This window comes from Moschus berezovskii, chromosome 1, assembly GCF_049115385.1.
Source record: "Moschus berezovskii isolate FMDL1 chromosome 1, NW_MosBer_1.0, whole genome shotgun sequence".
In the NCBI taxonomy this organism is placed as follows: Eukaryota; Metazoa; Chordata; class Mammalia; order Artiodactyla; family Moschidae; genus Moschus; species Moschus berezovskii.
In genome coordinates, this window is record NC_142460.1 from 159,109,893 (window position 1) to 159,128,427 (window position 18,535).

General features: G+C 51.3%; 1 protein-coding gene across 1 annotated transcript in view; it reads left to right on the top strand.

The window, feature by feature from the left end:
• Window positions 1-12,797, top strand: part of RAB6B (RAB6B, member RAS oncogene family) — a 55,512-nt gene extending 42,715 nt beyond the window's left edge. The window contains exons 3-8 of the mRNA XM_055413463.2: window positions 5,168-5,221; window positions 5,419-5,524; window positions 7,044-7,155; window positions 8,092-8,185; window positions 11,041-11,107; window positions 12,579-12,797. Of these exons, the coding sequence (XP_055269438.1) occupies window positions 5,168-5,221; window positions 5,419-5,524; window positions 7,044-7,155; window positions 8,092-8,185; window positions 11,041-11,107; window positions 12,579-12,643 (498 nt within the window). The 3' untranslated portion in view covers window positions 12,644-12,797. The remainder of the gene's footprint in view (window positions 1-5,167; window positions 5,222-5,418; window positions 5,525-7,043; window positions 7,156-8,091; window positions 8,186-11,040; window positions 11,108-12,578) is intronic.
• The last annotated feature ends 5,738 nt before the right edge of the window (window positions 12,798-18,535 follow it).

An 18,535-nucleotide genomic window follows, 5' to 3' on the forward strand; every position in this document is an offset into this window, starting at 1 on the left:
CCTGGGATTCTCCAGGCAAGAATACTGGAGTGGGTTGCCATTTCCTTGTCCAATGCATGAAAGTGAAAAGTGAAAGTGAAGTCGCTCAGTCGTGTCTGACTCTTAGCCACCCCATGGACTGTAGCCTACCAGGCTCCTCCATCCATGGGATTCTCCAGGTAAGAGTACTGGAGTGGGTTGCCACTGCCTTCTCCATATTTACCCACAGACACCTTTTCTGGTGCTCCTAGATTCTTTCTTTAAAGATCCAAACTTCCATCTGTAAAATTTCCCTTCAGCCAGAAGTATTTCTCATTATGATGGCTCACTGGTGACAAATCATCATAGCTTTCCCTTATCTGAAAATATTTCTGTTTTGCCCTCACTGTTGAAGGAAATCTTCACTAGCTGTAGAATTCTGGGCTGACATGATAGGGATGGTGGTGGTGGTTTCTTTTAGAATTTTAAAGATGTTGTTCCATTGTCTTCTGCCCTCAATTGTTTCTGAAGGGAAATCAACCGTCATTCCTGTCATTGTTTCCTAGCTGCTGTCAAGGTTTTCCCTTTATCTTTAGTTTTTATCAAGTTGACTATGACTTGGATGGGTGTGATTTTCTTTGTCTGTATCCTGTTTTAGGTTCACTGAACTTCTTGAAGCTGTGCACTGATGTTTCTAATCAAATTGAAAAAGTATCTGGCTATGTATCCATTTTTTGTTTTGTTTTTGTCTTTACTCTTTCTAAAACCCCAAGTGCATGTGCGTACATATATATCAGGTCTTTTATATTGTGCTTGAAGTTCTATTATTTTTAATTTATCTTTTAAATATCTGTGCTTCAATTTGAACAATTTCTTTTGACCTATCTTCAAGTGTACTGCCCTTTCCTCTGAAGTGTCCTAGCTGCTATTATTCAAACCCAGGGGATTTTTATTTCAGGTATTGTGTTTTTTTTTGTGTGTGTGTGTTAAGATTTATGGATTTGGGGACTTCCCTGGTGGTCCAGTGGCTAAGACTCCATATTCCTAACGCAGGGGCCTGGATTCAATTCCTGGTCAGGGAACTGGATCCCATATGCCACAACTAAAAGATCCTACAGGCCACAGCTCAGACCTGGTGCAGCCAAATAAATAAATTTTTTTTTAAAAAGATTTCTGGGTTTTATTTTAGACTCCCTATATCTCTTGAAATTCACCCATTATATTCATTTTTATCCTCTACATTTTTAGTGCATTTATAATAATTATTTTAAAGTCCTTGTCTGTTAATCCAGTGTCTGGGCCACCTGGATATGTTTCTATTGAGTTTTTTTACCCTCAATTATTGGCTTAAATCTCCTGCTTCTTCATGTCTAATCCTTTCTCATAGTGTAGTGGACATTGTGAATAATAGGTTTTAGATTCTTGAATTCTGTTACCTTCCTCTGAAAAGTATTGGATTTTATTTCAATAGAGCACTAAATTATGTACAACTAATTTTTTTTGAAGAGTTTACTTACCACATTTAAAGTTTTTTTATAAGATAGGTCTCTTTTTGTTTTTCCCTTAGTCCTCTGATATAACCCTTATTTCTCAGATGATGTCCTTTCTCCCAAAGCTGACCCTTATGGGATTCTAATGAAAAGCCTGAGGTGTTACCAAGTCCTTCTAACTTGGTGGGACTAGAAAGCTACCTCAGGGGGAAAACTGGTTAAGCATAGGATCTCACTTTGTTTTCTTTCCTTCCTTTAGGATTATAACCCCTCTATTTGTCTGCCTGTTTTGGTCACTTTTGAGTGATTGCAAATTATTTCTTGTACTTGTCCAGGGTTTATAATAGTTGTCTTGGGTGGGTTAGTTTAAAACAAGCTATTTAATCATTATTTGGAAGCAGAATTTAGGGAGACTTTTTTGAGCAGAGCTAATGGCTCAGCTGTGTCGGAGGACACGTGCTTTGGCACCAGGTTGGGGGAAGCTCTTGTTGCAGTGGCTCAGCAGCCTGGTTGGGTGGAAAGTGTGGCCAGAATAGGTCTAAGAGAGTGGGCAGTTAAGGAAACAGATATTTCTCTGATGTAAAAAGAAGCATGAAAGTGGGACTAAAGGTGGGAGAGGGATGGAGAGAGGGGAAGTTGGTCCTTTACGCCTGATTCAGCATTACTGCTGACTTGGTCAGACTGTTGTTAGGGGTAATAAAGTATGTGAGCGTTCAGTAGATGGCTTTTATGATTATGGAGGCCACTGAGTTGAGCTTTCTAGGGCCTGACCCACATGGCACAATCCTTGTCATGTCATCTGGTGACTTCTCTGTCCTCCATGGAAGCACATATGAGGTGAAATGGGATTGTTGTTACATTATCATCAGGAACATCACCATCACCATCCATGCTGCCTACCCTTTAGGGGTATGTTTCTCTGTGGTTCTTTGCTCTATTAGTTAGGTCAGAGCTGCTGCTGCTGCTGCTGCTGCTAAGTCACTTCAGTCGTGTCCGACTCTGCGTGACCCCATAGACGGAAGTCCACCAGGCTGCCCCATCCCTGGGATTCTCCAGGCAAGAACACTGGAGTGGGTTGCCATTTCCTTCTCCAATGTGTGAAAGTGAAAAGTGAAAGCGAAGTCGCTCAGTCGTGTCCGACCCTTAGCGACCCCACGGACTGCAGCCTACCAGGCTCCTCCATCCCTGGGATTTTCTAGGCAAGAGTACTGGAGTGGCTTGCCATTGCCTTCTCCGAGGTCAGAGCTAGGGTATATTAAAAAGAAACCCCAAATAACTGTGGCTTAGGCAAGATAGTTCAGTTCTCTGTCACACAATAGTCTTAAGAGTCTCAGATTGCAGAGACAAGCTCTACAGGGCAGGAACTCAGGCTTCCTCTGTCTTGTTCACTGGTCATCACTACTCTGTCACTCTCATCTAGATGGGCCAGTATGGCTTATTATTACCTGTCTTTATTCCAAGTAGTGGGAAAGCGCAAGGAGCAGCTATGGGTACATCCTGCTTCCCCATGAGGGATCCATCTCAGAAGGTATACATGTCACCTTCACATCCCATTGACTAGAACTTAGCCACCCAGCTACCAAGAAAGCTGAAAAATACTGTCTTTACTTGGGGCAGCTATGAGTTCATTTTTATGTTTGGAGCTCTAATACTGTATAAAGTGAGACTTCATGTTGGGGACAGCCACCAGTCTCTGTCACCAATCTTGAGGTCATGAACCTGGTTTTTAGCTCAAGGGTCACTTTATGGAAGGAGCTTGGCAGTCACTGGGGAACCCACTGAGCACTGGAGTTGATGGATGTCTACCTGCTCTGTACATTTCTCCTTGTGGGTATTAGCAGACAAGGATCATTGCTCTAACATATACTAATAAAATGGATGTAATGTAACTGTTAAGGAACAAAGCTCATTTCACAAGCTGCTCATCAATTCCACATTCCCCAGCGGCTACACCATGCTGGAAAGGTATACAAAGCTGGGGTTGAAAGTCCCCAAGTGATGCCAAGATTTTACACTGATCCTCCTATCTCTGCCATTGGTTGGCAGAGTCACAGTAGGCATGGGCTTTAACTTTCCTGGTCTCCAGAGTAGCGGACTGAGTTGTGTCTAAGGTATTTGTTTAGCATGAATGTTCTAGGATTGTATGATTCCTTGACACTCCCTGTCTTTGCACTAAAGCAAGCTCCCAGGAGGACGCAGCCACCTTAACTCCTTTGTGAAATGGGAGGGAGTTGGGGGTATACACACGCCTGCTTGCAGTCAGCTGGGGGCCTGATACCTGGACTTTTCTATTTCCCTGGGTTTCTTTGGTTGTGGTTTTTGTAGTCAGAAGTCAATTTTCCATTCAACTAAGCTTATTTTTTTTAACCTTATATTTCTTTAAAAAATACTTTAAATTCTGCTTTTAGAACTATTACATGTTCATTGTAGAAAATGGAGACAAGTATAATGAAGGAAACAAACAAACAAAAATCACCCATAGTGTCAGTACTTGGACACTGGTACTATTAAGGCCTTAGTGTGTAGTGCCTTCACTTCAACATCTAAGAAAACATGAAAAATGCTTGTATTGCGGCTGCTGCTGCTAAGTCGCTTCAGTCGTGTCCAACTCTGTGTGACCCCATAGATGGCGGCCTACCAGGCTCCTCCGTCCATGGGATTTTCAAGGCAAGAGTACTGGAGTGGGTTAGCTTGTATCTCTACTTCAGTTAATCAAACTGATGTTTTGTAATCTGCTTTCTTTTACTTAATGACCATTTCCTGAAATCCTTAAATATTTTTCAAGAACGTGATTTTTAGTGAATGCCAAGCTTTCATCATATGGATGAAGCACACTGTACTTCACTGGTGCCCTGACATTCAGGCTGTGTCTGAGTCTTCATTGTTGAATTACGTGGCAGTGGCTGTTCCCCATTGACAGCATCTTAGTTCCTGCCACAAACACTGGGTGCTGGTGAGGCCCATTAAAGTTGGGTGGCCTGATTCAGGCCAGACAGCAATTGAGTGGTGGGCCCTTTTCCTCTGGTCCAGCTGCCTCCCCGGATGCCAGGAGAGTGGAAGCACAGGTGTGACATAGACAGTTGACTTCCAGTGTATTGGTTTGGGTAGAAAAGAGCCAGTGGGGTTTACCAGCAAGATGCTGCTGTGGGTGGTTGTGATGCTCCTGTGGAAAGCCAGCTGCTCTCTGCCCCCACACCGGCAAGCTGCCCAGCTCCCATTCCACCCCCTCCCACCTGGATAGCAGTGAGCCCAAGCCAGTCACCTGAAGTCCAAGTCTGAGGAGAGAGGCTTTTGCAGGGGAGGCTGGGAGGCAAGGATTTAGGCAGGGCACAAGCAGGCTGGGGCAGGGAGACCGCACAGCTCCTGCGCCTCCAGGCTCCCACCTGAGTGGGGCAGGAGATCCAGTGGCCTTGTTCCCAAGCAAGCTTCCTCCCCTGTTCTCTTTTCCTTTTTCTGAAGCACTTTTCTCTTCCTCTCCAAAGAGTGTGTCACTCTCTTAAAAAGCAACCTGTCCTCATCCTTATTTATCTCATTTCCTCTGAGAGGGATGAGAGGATTCACTGTTGAGTTGGGGTGTGGGACAGCAAAATAGGACTCACTCAAGGCTTGGCCTGGGCAATGACCACTTTTGCTGGCTGTGTCCCTGCCTGGATGACTCAGCTTTTGCCCCCCTGCCTGAGACCTTTCAGTTTTGACTGGTCTGTCCTCTTCTCTAACAGGCAACCATTGGGATTGACTTCTTGTCAAAAACCATGTACTTGGAGGATCGCACGGTGAGTGCCTGACTGGGGACCTGGGAGCACAGGGAGGGCTCCCTGGGACCTATCACCTGGGGCCTGTACTGGGCACCACTCAGAGCCCATGCCTGCCCAGAGCTGGCAGTGCCAGCACCGCAGAACTTCCCCCCAGCCCCCCGCTGCCACCCTGAGGACCTCACCGTGCCCTGAACCTCCTGCCCACCCTGCGACAGGTGCGACTGCAGCTCTGGGACACAGCCGGCCAGGAGAGATTCCGCAGCCTGATCCCTAGCTACATCCGGGACTCCACAGTGGCCGTGGTGGTGTACGACATTACAAGTGAGTATGGGGCCTGGGTGCTGGGCGGGGAACAGCTCACAGGGCTGCAGGGCCCAGGTGTGGCCCAGTCAGGGTGCAGCGTGTGTGTGTGTGTGTGTACGTATACATGTGTGTGTGTGTGTGTGTGTGTGTGTGTATGTATACATGTGTGTGTGCTTGTCCTGATTGCAGGAAGGCAGGTGCTCAGAGTGGAGAGTGAGTTGCTTTTGAGCCTTCCCCCATCCTCCTGCACCAGGCGTGGCATACTGGACCAGGGTGGCCCTGTTCAGAGCAGAGGCCTGTGTGTGGAGCAGAGCAGATGCTCTTGTCCCTCAGCACCGTCCTGGGCCCTGGCTCCCAGAAAGACCCCTAGGGAGCAACTTTTTGTATGGTGTGTGTATACACGTGCAGGTGTGAAAAGATGCCAGTCCATGGGCCAGCCTTGACCTGGCAGCCGTGGTTCTGTTAGCAGCACCCCAGCTCCTTACAGGGCTCTCGGAGGGGAGGCCCAGTGGTCCCTTGGGGCCATGGGTGGGCTGTTCATCTCATGCCCTGTGGCTCTTCTGGCCAAATCAGCTGTTTTGGAGAGAGACACACAGCCCTGAGGGAGATTGTGTGCTGGGGGTGAGGGGCTAGGGCCCGGTGCAGAGCCCCACTGCCCAGGCAGGTGTCATGGCACACACCTGGCAAGCCCTTGGGCTGCAGTCAAGCTTATGGTGGGAGGATGCCCAAGCTGCTGCCTCTAGTCCTCCCCACCTCCTCCTCACACCGTCTCCCTCACTGCAGGCTCCTTGCACACCTGAGAGCATGGGAGCGGGGCCCTGAGGAGGCCTGGGCCCCTGATGCCAAGCAGAAGATCAGCAGTGGGAAGCCCAGGTTCCCAGGACAGGCAGCTTCGCCTCCCCTTGGGCCTGCAGGCTGCTGAGTGGTGGGCATCACCCTGTGACTCTTCCTCTGGGAGCCTGTCTCAGCTTCTGACTGAGGAGGGGACTGCCCTGAAAAAACTGGCCTCTCCTGGCTTTTGTCTGCTCCTGGGCCCACTTCCCACTCCCCTTACCTGCAGGGCCTGAGGGTGCTGTTCGAAAACCCCTCTGAGCTCCTGTTGGTGGGAGGCCACTCTGCAGGGCCCTCCTGGCCTCAGGGCTGCCATGGTCTCTCCCACATGCAGTGTCACACTGTTTCCAAGCTCAGCCATGTCCACTGCACTCATGCCTCCCTCTGCTCTGAGCCTGCAAAGTCAGATCTGACTCTCAGATGGGCCTGAAAACCACTAGTCCACGGAGCGAATCATGACCCGGTGGCTTTCCAGGTGCCATGACCTCTCCCCAGCAGGTGGCTCAGCAATGTGAGGGCTTTCGGGGGCCTGCAGCACCGTTCCACAAATACACCCAGGCATTCTCAGGAAGGTCCAGGCCTGCCAGTCTGTACTCCCACCTGCCCTGCCCAGGTGTCTGAGGGGGCGCGCTCTCCCCACCCACCCTTCCCCTCTCCCACGGGGCCACCTCTCATGCCAAGCTTTATCCCTACTTTCCACCGCCAGACCTCAACTCCTTCCAGCAGACCTCTAAGTGGATTGATGATGTCAGGACAGAGAGGGGCAGCGATGTGATCATCATGCTGGTGGGCAACAAGACGGACCTGGCCGACAAGAGGTGGGTGCAGGGGGCTGCAGGCCGCCCCCCGCCCTCCTCTGCAGCGCCTCCTGGATGGGGTGTCCTGGGACTTGTAGGTGGTGAGCGCCCTGACCCATCCCCCTGCATCTGGGAAGGGCCCCGTTGGGGCTCCGAAGGCTTTGAAGGCTCCCATGTGCCCGGCCAGCCCAGCAGTGCATGGTCTAGGCCTGGCCTCAGCTCAGTCATGGACACAGAGGCCCTTGGGCTCCCACCGGCCCCGCCCCTGGGAAACGCCTGTGCTGATGCTGGTGTGAGTGTGCAGGGCCTGGTCCCCAGGCCTGAACACAGAGTTTCCTGGTCCAGCTGTATGTCTGGGTGTGACACTGTCCCTAAAGAGGCTGCCCTCCAGGAATAGGGCTCACCTCGGCACCGTTTCCTCCTCTCATGGGGCAGATAAAGCAACCAGTCATGGGCTGAGGGCCTCCTGAAATGCACTCTGACTGTTTAGGAGTATTCTGAATGAGAAGCTGCTTTATTAAAATCTTGTCCTTGAAGTGAAGAAAACAGAGCTCAAAGCCCAGCTTCTTTGCAATAGGTGACCTTGGGGCCATCACTTTTAACCTCAGTGTGCTCATTTGGCAAATGGGGCTGATGGTACCACCCAGAGAGGTGGTCTGTGGCTGGTGGAGTGTGACAAATGTGGGCTCCAGCAGTGGTGATCCCGGGAAAAGTGGGTAGGGGCCAGCAGCCCACCAGCCACAGGGCCAGCTCATGGCCTGGACAGGACTGCCAAGGAGTGGAGTGGGGATGCTGGCTTCCTGCTGGGCTCTGCACCCCACGCGCCCTGAGGGAGCCCTGGGGCTCAGCCCTGGTCTCAGGCCAGCTGAAGTGCCCTCATCATCTGAGGCCGCTCCCTCCACCCCGACTGGGGGCTCCTTCTCTCCTGAAAACTGGTCCCCCTTATCTCCCCTCCAGGCAGATAACCATAGAGGAGGGCGAGCAGCGCGCCAAAGAACTGAGCGTCATGTTCATCGAGACCAGCGCAAAGACGGGCTACAACGTGAAGCAGGTGGGAGGTGCCGCCTTGGCCAGGGGCCCGCACTGGGCTTCTGGTGCCGGGGGCTAGTGACCAGGGGGGGCAGCGTGGCCAGCCAGCCCACTCGATGGGGAGTGAGTCCCTCCAGAGCTCTACTGTTGCCCTCAGGGTATCGGGGGCTATGGGATCAGCTGCACCCAGCAGCCAGCCCCGTGGCCCCTGAACTGCCATGGGTATCCAGCCCCCAGCTTCTGGGCAGCCGAGAAGCAGCACTCTCCTACCTGTTCCCTCACTTGGGATGAGCATGCAGGGAAGTCCATGCACTCGGCACTTTGGGGTTCCTGCATTGTGCTTGGCAAGCGCTTGGGGCTGTGTTGGGCCAGGTAGACTTGGGAAAAGAACCCACCCTCAGTGTGGTTAGAGCTCACAGGAGGGGGACCTGCAGAGTCAGACTCCTCAGAGGAGCCGTAGAAGGGGTGGGGTTCGGGCTGAGCCTTGGAGCAAGAGACGTCGTCTCACAGATGGCATTCAGCAGGTCAGTGGACTTGGCTGGAAACAGCTGCACCTGTCTCTGCAGCACCCCCGACAGGTCGTCAGCATTTTCTGTGGTCACGAGCAACAGACTCCGCATGTTAGTCACTCCCCTGGCTTTACTGGTGTCTCGAGTCTCCTGAACGTTTCCCTCCTCAGTATCTCAGGGGGTTCTCTGCCGGCTCCGGCTCTTTAACACATTCCTGTGGAAGCACAAGTGTTTCTGTGTCATGAATCTGTATCTTTAAAGAGTTTAGAAATTTATTTCAATACTAAATGGTTTCCTTTAAAACTTGGGCTTTTCTGGTGGCTCAGATGGTAAAGAATCTGCCTGCAATGCAGGAGACCCAGGTTCAATCCCTGGGTTGGGAAGATCCCCTGGAGAAGGGAATGGCTACCTACTCCAGTATTCTTGCCTGGAGAATTCTATGGACAGTGGACCATTCATTTCACATGCTTGAAAGGAGGCCATAGCCTTCACTAGCCTTCCAAAGGAATTTTTGGTTCAAAAAAGGTGAGGATCCCTTGTCTTCAAGGAAAAGAGGACTTGGATAGCTGACGAGGAGGGGCTGCCTGGGCAGGGGACTGGCATGGGCACAGCTGAGGCTGGAGGGGCGCTGGGGCCTTGCCAGGGTCACTTCTGCCCTGCCACCCCCAGCAGTGTCCAAGAGCACTAGACAAGCTGCCATGCAGCAGCTGGCCACACGCAGTGAGGGTTTGAGGGTTTACCCTGCCTGGGCAGTGCTGTGCCAGTGGGAGGGGGCAGAGGAGTGGGAAGGGACAGAATGAGCTCCCAGACCAGGGGATGCCCGCACCCCAGTTGGAGGGCCTCAGCGTTGCTCTGTTCACTGACACCCCCTTGCCAGCCTCCTTTAGCATAAGGTGTTCCCTGGAGGACGGAGCTGCCTGTCCCTGGAGGCCTACAGGAGACATCAGCTTGTGGCTCTGCATGGTCCTAATGGAAAGGCCTGAAGGGCGGGGAAGCAGAAGTCAGTGGTCCAGAGGGCAGGTGGCCTCTGCCCCCAGTGGACAGAGATGCTGATGCCCCCTTTCCAGAACATTCTGGAAGCCAGGCAATGGTCTGAGCAAGAGTTGTGTAGAGTCAGTTCAACCCTGGGTGGTTCAGAGGAGTCTCCGTGCAGTACAGGCTCCTGGACTCTGAATGTGAGCATGTCTGCTCTCAGAGGCCCCCATGTGACCCTTAGAGCTTCTATTTGACTGGCAACTTGGCCATTGACAGAGGCTGTGACTATTTTGACAGCCAGACAGGCGGAGTGAGGCTGCCTGGGGCATGGCCATGGAGGAAGGCTTGGCCAGTGACTGGACTTCTGCACCCCCTCCCACCTCTCTCTGCACCCTGCCCACCCGCATCTTCCCCACTTGGGCCCTCACCCTCACCACCTTTGGTCCTGTCCCCCAGCCTGGGTGGTCCCACGTGACTGGGCTCTGCCGTGAGACCATGAATGAGCTTCACCCTGTCTTCAGAGAGCTCAGGCAGTGACATTTAAAGCCCAGAGCTCACCTAGTTCCTGCAGTTGGTGTTTGTCAAGAGATCGGGAGAGCATTCAGAATTTTCTGTCTTGTACTTGCTGTTATCCCCCTAGGTTCCATCCCCCTAGGTCCTGCCAGCACCCCCCCCCCATACCCTGCCCACCCCTGGCCCAGTGAGCACATGCACACTTACACACACTCAGGCACAGAAAGCCTACACGTGTACACACGTCACACACACACAGATTCACACACGCAGATGCCACACATCCACGTTCCCACCACACACTCCTCTATACACAGTAGACGCAGTCACACTCACCCACACTCAAGCAAACCACAATACCACACTCACACCCCCGTGTCCCTCTTCCCCCTGAAAAGTCTCCTCCACTCTGACTGTGGCCCTGGCTCCTAGAAACCAGTTGCCTCGATGCTGTGGACTCATAAGACTCCCTGAAGACAGGGTCATTGTCATAAGGGAAGGTTGAAAGCCCCTTCCCCACACCTGGCCCCCAGGTGGGCAGTGGGACAGAAGCTTGTCTCCTAGGCCCTAGATCATTTTCTGCCCGGGGGTGGATCCCTTGCCATCACCATGACCCACACTCAGCCCCCGAGACCCCGAGGCCAGCCTTCCTGGGTTAGAGGCCTGCTGGGGCCGAGTGCCATGAGGGGTGCTAGGGGGTGGGGGGAGAAGTTAGGTGCAGTCCCTTCCGTCAAGGGTGCAGTCTCTGCTGTCCAGGATGCAGTCAGTGGGACAAGACAGGAGCAGAGCCTGAGGTCAGGGTGAGAAGAGGCAGAAAGTGGATATGCCAGGAGCAGAGGGGGAAGGATGGGGCTCATGCTGCGTCTCCCCCTCTCCCTAGCTCTTTCGACGTGTGGCCTCGGCTCTGCCTGGAATGGAGAATGTCCAGGAGAAAAGCAAAGAAGGGAGTATCCTTTTCCTTTGACAAGTGAGTGAAAGATGTTACAGAAGTCATTTATTCATGGATTTATCACATGATATGTTAGAACAGTGGACAAATCCTTGCCTGGTCTCCAGGCCAGCCTTCCTGATGGGCAGCTGTGCTGTGGAGCCTGTATGTACAGGGATGAGGCTGAACTCCAAGGTCTTCAAGACCCCGTCCAGCTTGAACCAAACAAGCTTCCAAAACAGAGTGGGGGTGCCAGAGGGATGTGAGTGGAGTGACAGGGTGGGGCAGGGAGTGAGAAACAGTAACTGCCCTTCTCTCTAGTGAACACAGATTTGTGTTTCATGTGGACAAGTAGAATCTCCACTTCTGTACACTCAGACATGATCTCAGCATGGTTCAGCCTCCTCTGCACGAGACAGCTGCATCCTCAACCCAACCCAGACAGCCTCGGGCCTCCCCACTGCCCCGGGAACAGGGGCTGCACACCACTCACCCAGTCCACTCCAGACCTCGGGCCACACCCAGAGGCTGAAACAGGCTCAGAGAGGTGGTCTGATTTGCCCAGCGGAAAGGAAGTCAGTTGTTTTTGTTTTGCCATGTTATAAAAAATGTATGTTTATGTAATACTACATACACACAAAACAAGATAAAAATATACAAAAGAATATTGAGGTTTAGGGACCATAAAAAGAAAAAAATAAGGAAAAGTCATGGACAAGGTCATACTCAGAATATATGCCACGGCCAGTGGCAAAAAAGTGGTAAAGAGGGAATGGGTAAGGTGTCTTTAGGGAAGCATGGTTTTTTATACTACTTGACTCCTGAAGCACCTCTCCCATTGCCCTTACATAAGGGCCACAAAACCTCCTTGGGACGTGGGCAACTGATCCCATAGTAGGACTGCTTCCACCCAACTCTGCTGGTTCCTACTGATGGTCTTCCAACCCACACTCCCCAGGGCATCCATGGAAAGGGCTGTTGAGGGGTTGTGGCTTCTCACAGCAGCAAGCTCAGAGTCTAGGACCGCCTCTAACTGGAGCTTGAAATGAGGGGGTCAAGGTGGCTGTGGCCACCTGAGCAAGGCCCAGGTAGCCCTGTGATTGGCAAGGTGGGCTGTATACCCAGCCGGCAGGCTCTCCACCTCCTGTGTACTTTGGGGTGCGGCTGACAGGGAACAAGGCCGAGGCTCCCCACCAGGAAGGCTTTTGAGAAAGGGTCTGTCTAGCCTGTGTTTATGTAGTGGTCCCACAGCCCCAGGACAAGCTTTGCTTCTGGTAGACAGAGGTAAGGTTGTGGGGGACGGTCCGGGAAGAGGAGGAAAGGTGGGACCTGGCGACCCTGCATCCTCCCCACCCAGGCTAAGCGAAGTGCGAGCCCCTGGGTGTTTGCGGAGGGACAGAGGGGCTGTGCAGGGCAGCTGCGTGGGTACCCGGGCGGGAGTCAGGTGGGAGCTTCTCCTCGAGTCATCTTCCTTAGCCCTGCTCCTGCAGTGATTGACATCAAGCTGGACAAACCCCAGGAGCCCCCGGCCAGCGAGGGCGGCTGCTCCTGCTAATGCAGCCTGACCCCGGCTTCCTTAGACACTATTCGCTTGTTGTGTTGCTTCCTATTGGTTAGCTTCCTAAGGGGGGTGGGAGATGAGCTTATCCAGATGGGAGGAGTTTTCTTTTCTCTCTGTCTCTAGGAGTCGGGTGGGTGGGGAGGGAGGCTGGGCATCAGGGATCACGTCACTCTTAACAGCTGTTACTTAAACAACTATTTTTTGGTTTGGTTGTAATATATTGTACTTTATTAAGATTGCCAAAAACTTAAAATTTAAAAAAAAAAATTTAAATCATGTGTATACAACTTTTTGCCAGATAAAAATGTAGTCATTTTTATTTGAAAGATGTGCTTTTTTGTTTTTGTATATTTGTAAACTTACAGAGAACCTTTTCCACACACCTCCTCCTTCCTGTCCTCTTTTAATGGTTCATCACCTCTGCCCTCCTCCCACCCCCAGACCAATAAATTTAAACAATTAACTGGGCAATTTATTTAGGCTCCAATCCCCAGGCTGTCTGGCCCAGACCAACTAGGCCTCACCAAACAGGCCCTCCGTGGTTAAATCAAACACTGATGGAAGGAAACAGGCTCTGAAGAGGCAGCTCTGACTCCGTCCTTCTGTGGCCAGAGTAGGACATGAGCCACAGCCCCGAGCTGAAGTAAGGCCTGTGAACTGCAGGGAGTCCAGGCCAGGCGCACTGGAATCACTTCTGCCTCTTTCCCCTCCCTGAAAAGTCTTGAAGGGGGTGGAGGACACTTGCCACAGACAGCCGTCTGTGCTTTGTGGTCCACCCAGTGACTGGCAGAGCAAGAGGTCATGGGCAGGAAGGAAGGACAGAGTGCTGTTGGCAACTGTGGGCTGGGGCAAGGTGTGGTTTATAGGCTGGGGACACCATATGTAGTCATGAAAATGTTTTAACCAACCCGTCCAATGATCAGCAAACGTGTCTGGTTTGAAGCTAAGGGAAGGGCAGAAGGAACCTCAGTGTGTGCCCCTGAAGCCCTCCTTGGATGCCAGGGAAGCTGGAGCCTGTTCCACACAGGATTGGCCCGTCTGTGGTGGGGGAAGGGAGGGTCTGCAGAACTACCACCAGGAAGATGTTTGCTGATCCTTGGTTGCTAATGCTCTTGAGTGCTGTTTGGGAAAAGCTGACTTCTTGACATGTTTCTGTCTCCCTGGTGCAGGGCAGTTGACATTTTTGTGCACAGGCCTTTGCAGATATTGTAGCAGCACTCTGGTCACTTGAGGATAGGGCTGAGGTGGGGTCCCCAGAAGGCTTTCCAGAGAGCCGTCCTGGCCATTTTTGACTCATTTCTGAGAAGGACATAGTCCTGAGGACCTACCTATAAAATCTTTGAAAAGAACTCTCTTTCACTAAGTGATGCTGCCCACTTGACCAGAATTCCAAATAGATCCAGACTCACCAACTCCAAGTCTGCACAAAGCCGGGCGGAGGGCAGCCACTCTGGCCAAAATCAGTGAACCCTGGTTCTTCCTCCAGGCCGCTGTTAGGCTTGTCATAGACGAGCTAAATGACTGTCTGGTGTATGGTAAGGAGTAAATTCCGCCATAAAGCAGGATCCCAACAAGTTACTATGTTGAATTTGGAACTTCTCAGAAACTAATCCAAAATGGCAGCCACTAAGTGCAGCAGGGACCTGGCAGGACTCACTGTGTCCAGTGGGCCTGTCACACACGCAGCGAAGGAGACTGTGTGTCAGAGCTGATCTTTAGGGAGAAGTTTATCTTCAGGTGAAGAAAAGAGGAAGCAGAATTCCCACTGAGCTCCTCTTCCAGAAGGTAAAGACCAACGTACGAACGTAATTCCAGTGTCACATGTTGAGTTTTTATATGTGTGTACATAATTATATATAGAGATAGACTTGTGTATACACCTTCCACACACATTCTCACAAAGATACGTGTGCTCGATGTATATTCTTGTTTTTCCTGCTCTCAAGTTGGAACTTGCATTGTGATATCAGTTTTGGAAATCCAAAAGTACTGCAATGTGTTGAAATAAGAAATACTTAATATTGTCCAAAAACTTGTGATTGTCTTGCCATCAATAAAACAATGCATAGATGTGTTAACTAAAGGCAAAAATAGACCCTGGGAATATGCACACTGTTTCTGCCTGTACTTAAATGCACAAGTGTGCATGCCCATGTGGGCCAGTACCCCCACCATGGCACACCCCCCAAGTGGTGCTTGTTGGAAGAGTGCTTACTTACCTCGTGAGAATTCATAGGAGTCCAGGTGATAGCACCAAGCCTGGCTGGCAGTGAGGGCCATTGCTTGTGGCCCCTAGGACAGCCCAATTTGCAGGGATCTCATTGGGTCTCAGTGAATGAATGGTGGATTTTTATTTTCGTGGTACTAAAGATTACTTCTTTAAAAATGTTTGTTATAAAGGTGGAAACTCAGTCCCCTTCTCATGTGTACACATATCCAAGGTACCATGTTTTTTTCCATCACAGCCTAGAATAATATTAAGAGATGAAGTAGACACAATGTGGCTTGATGTAGCCTCCGTGAGCCCTCCTTTCCCAACACATACATGGCATCCTCTCTCCTGAGCCCAGCTCTCCCAGCCCTGTAAGAGAGGGGGAGGTGGGGAGGGCAGTTGCCTCCCCTTATCCTCCTATGCTGGTGGCACCACTTTGTTCCATGAGTGCCCTCCTCAGGCCTCATCTTCACCCCGCTTCCTGGGTCTGTCAGGGCAGCCAGACCTCCAGCACAGAAGGGCCTTGGCTCCTTGGCTCCCATTGTGGGCAGGTGCCATCACTGTCCTCTTGCTTGTAGGTAGGATCTTGTCTCAGAGTTAAGGATCAATAATGAAATGATCAGGTTCCCTTGAAGAGAATGTCATGAAATTCCTCAGCATTCCTGGTGAGAGTATCCCATCGTTGCTGGATCCGGGTGGGCTAGCACGAGCAAGAGAGGAGGGACCCTTTTAGGAAATGATCTCACTTTAGCCAATGGTTCAGTCTGTCTCTCCACAGGGCACATTTGACCTGGGAGTAGAGCGGGCTCATCTTCTGTAGCCCTCTCTTTTACTTTGAGGAATCTCAGAAAAAAAAAAAAAAGGAAAAAAATGCTGTCAGTAAAGCTCCTATTTTGTGGACATCCGAAAAATCGAGCATATGGTGGAGAAAGCAGAAAGCGTGTTTATGTATGCAGACGTGCCAGTGAAGGGGTGGTCTCGGCATCTCGGGTGCTAGAGCTGCAGCCGTGTGGTCCAAGGTTAGCAAGCATGCTGACTCGGTCAGAGGCCTCCCTGCCGTCACTGTCACCACACTCTTCCTGTCAGCATCCTCAGTTGGTCTGGGATGGCCCAGGTCTGAGGAGCAATGGCCAATCAGTTCGAGTGTTTCAGGCAGCAGAAACGAGGATTGGTATGGTGGTAGCTGAGATTGCAGACACATATTGAGTGTGATGTTGTCATTTTCCTGGTGGCAACAGTGCTGGGAGCCCCTGCCCTCAAGTACCAGGTGTGACAATAATGGCACCGCTGGCTTCGGTGCCCTGCAGGCAGAGAAGCCTCATTTCTCCAGGTGGCAGAAGCAGGTGAGGGTGTCAGGATGTGAGAACAGGTAGCTGAGGGCTGTGAGGCGTGTCTGAGCCACACGAGGGGCAGCCGAGCTGAAGTGTCTGGGCACCAACCAGTGCGCACTAGTTTCCTAACTACCTCTCCCCCAAGAATGTGAGACATTGTCCCCTGGCTACAGCGGAGTGAGGCAGAGGCTCACAACCCTTCCTGCAGGAGATGCAGGAAAACCGAGTCCGAGAAGGGTGACTTGCTTGCAGTGAACTGCAAGCAGCCAGAATCAAGGTGATTTCACTCTTCATCTATCGCTGGCACATGTGTAACAAATGTGACTGTGCACTGGCACTCAGGCCTACAGGGCACGTGTGCTCCTCAGGCCATCTCTCCTCTGGTTTGGACCCAAGTCTGTCCAGCGTTATCTGAGTACATTTCAGGCTCCTCCACTGCAAAGAAGGGCCAGCCCCCAAGTCCACTCTGATTGTCAAACCGGGGCACCCTTTGGATTTTTTTGTTTGAAATAAACTATTTCAGTGATCCAAAACCTTGAGCTCTCAATGTGTAAACTCCCTGGACACCAGCCATCCCCCCCACCCCGCCCCTGCTGATGCTCATGGTAGGGTGTGGTTTATCCTTGCAGTGGGACTTCCTTCTAGTGCGAAGCCTCCACAGGTTGACGGCCAGCGTGTATCACATGGTGTGTGTCACCTACCTCCTCACCCGGCCCCATGGAAGTGATTGGCCATGAGGAGCACAAAGGATGGCATTCCCATCTCACTGGCTCAGCAGGCTTAAATGGCCACATTGACTTTACATAAAACTGTGTAAAATGTGGAAGACTCAGCATGTTGATCAAACAATAAACTGTCCTAATTCTCAACACAAAGCCTCTTGTTTCATGTTTCTAAGCGGTGTGGTGGTATATTGGTGGAGGGGTGTGGAAAAACAGATTTCTTCAAATGCATGCTCCATGAAGAAGACTCTCCTCATGTCTGGGTGGTGTGTTCACCACCACCTTTTGCTTTTCCCTCCTGCTCCTCATTGGGCTTTCAACTCAGAAGGGGAAAAGGCAGGACACGCTGAACTGTAATCTTCATTCTGCCTGAAGGCTTGATGGAAAGGGAAACTCCAGGCAGAACTGAGACTCAGGGCTATGTGTTATCCCTTGTCATCCCTGCTCTCCACTCGCGATGGCTGAGGGTTAGGAAGGGTGGGTATAAGGGCTGGATCTCTAGTCCCATGATTTCTGGAAAGTATTTAAAGGCAAGAATTTCAGATGAACCATAATCATCTTTCAGATGACATGAAGCTACCTTGTACGCCCTCCAGCATCATCTCACACCAATCAGAGAACATCCCTGAGACAGCCCTTCAGGTCTCAGTCACCTCCAGACTAAAAGGGGCCCTGAAGGCCAGGAGACTAACCCAAAGAGAACACAAAGGCCAAGATCAGGCCCACCACTGCCCTGGACTGGGAATGCTGGGTATCCTGGGGCTGTAGGGAAAGCCAAGTTCACCAGGTCTTTTGTCAAGTTCAACTTCACTATCTTTCTCCTTTAAAGGTTCTAAAAGTTTCTGGAACACCCTCCAATCTGCCACCTCAAGGAAGCCATCTCTGATTAGGAAGGGTAGGCAATAAGATTCCCTGCCCACTGAGCCTAACTTTCCTGGGTGCCAGGTGTAAACTGTGAAGTGGAGGCGGTACCAGGCAAGTCAAGGGGCTGAGGCCTGAGATCCCAAGTGTACATGCCTGTATGGACCAGACCAAAGCCAGAGGAATGCTGTTCCAGACAGCTTTTCCCCCAGACTGGTATTCAGGGCAATGTGACTACAGACAGGAAAGGGAGTGGGTTGTCTCCCTGAGCATCGTGCTTACATGCACAGCATCCAGCAGGTGAAGGAAGCATGCTGGGGCTTCCCAGACGTGAGTGTGAAAACTGGAGTTGTGAATGTCCTACCTGCAGCGCCCTGCAAGCCATCGAGGTATGTTGCTTGAGGTGGTCTCCTCTATCACTGTAGCTGTGTTTTGGTCACCCAGTGACCAAGGGTGCAGAAAGGAGCTTTGATAATCCTATGATAATCCCCAATTTTTTTTTTTTAAAGCATATTTCAGTTGAAACAAAAAGATCTGAAGTCAAAAGAACACCAAGTGCCTCACACAAGACAAGATCATGGGGGTGGGGTGGGGGTGGGGAACGCCGGGATCCCAGGAGGAACTGAGGCCATGCTGGGGCTGCATGGGTGGTGCAGCCAGGCAAAGGGCAAAAGTGAGGATGGTACTGAGGCAGCTGACCTTGGGACATGAAGCATGGTGGGGGGTGGGGGGTTTGCGGACAGGTTGGTGCAGCCAAGAT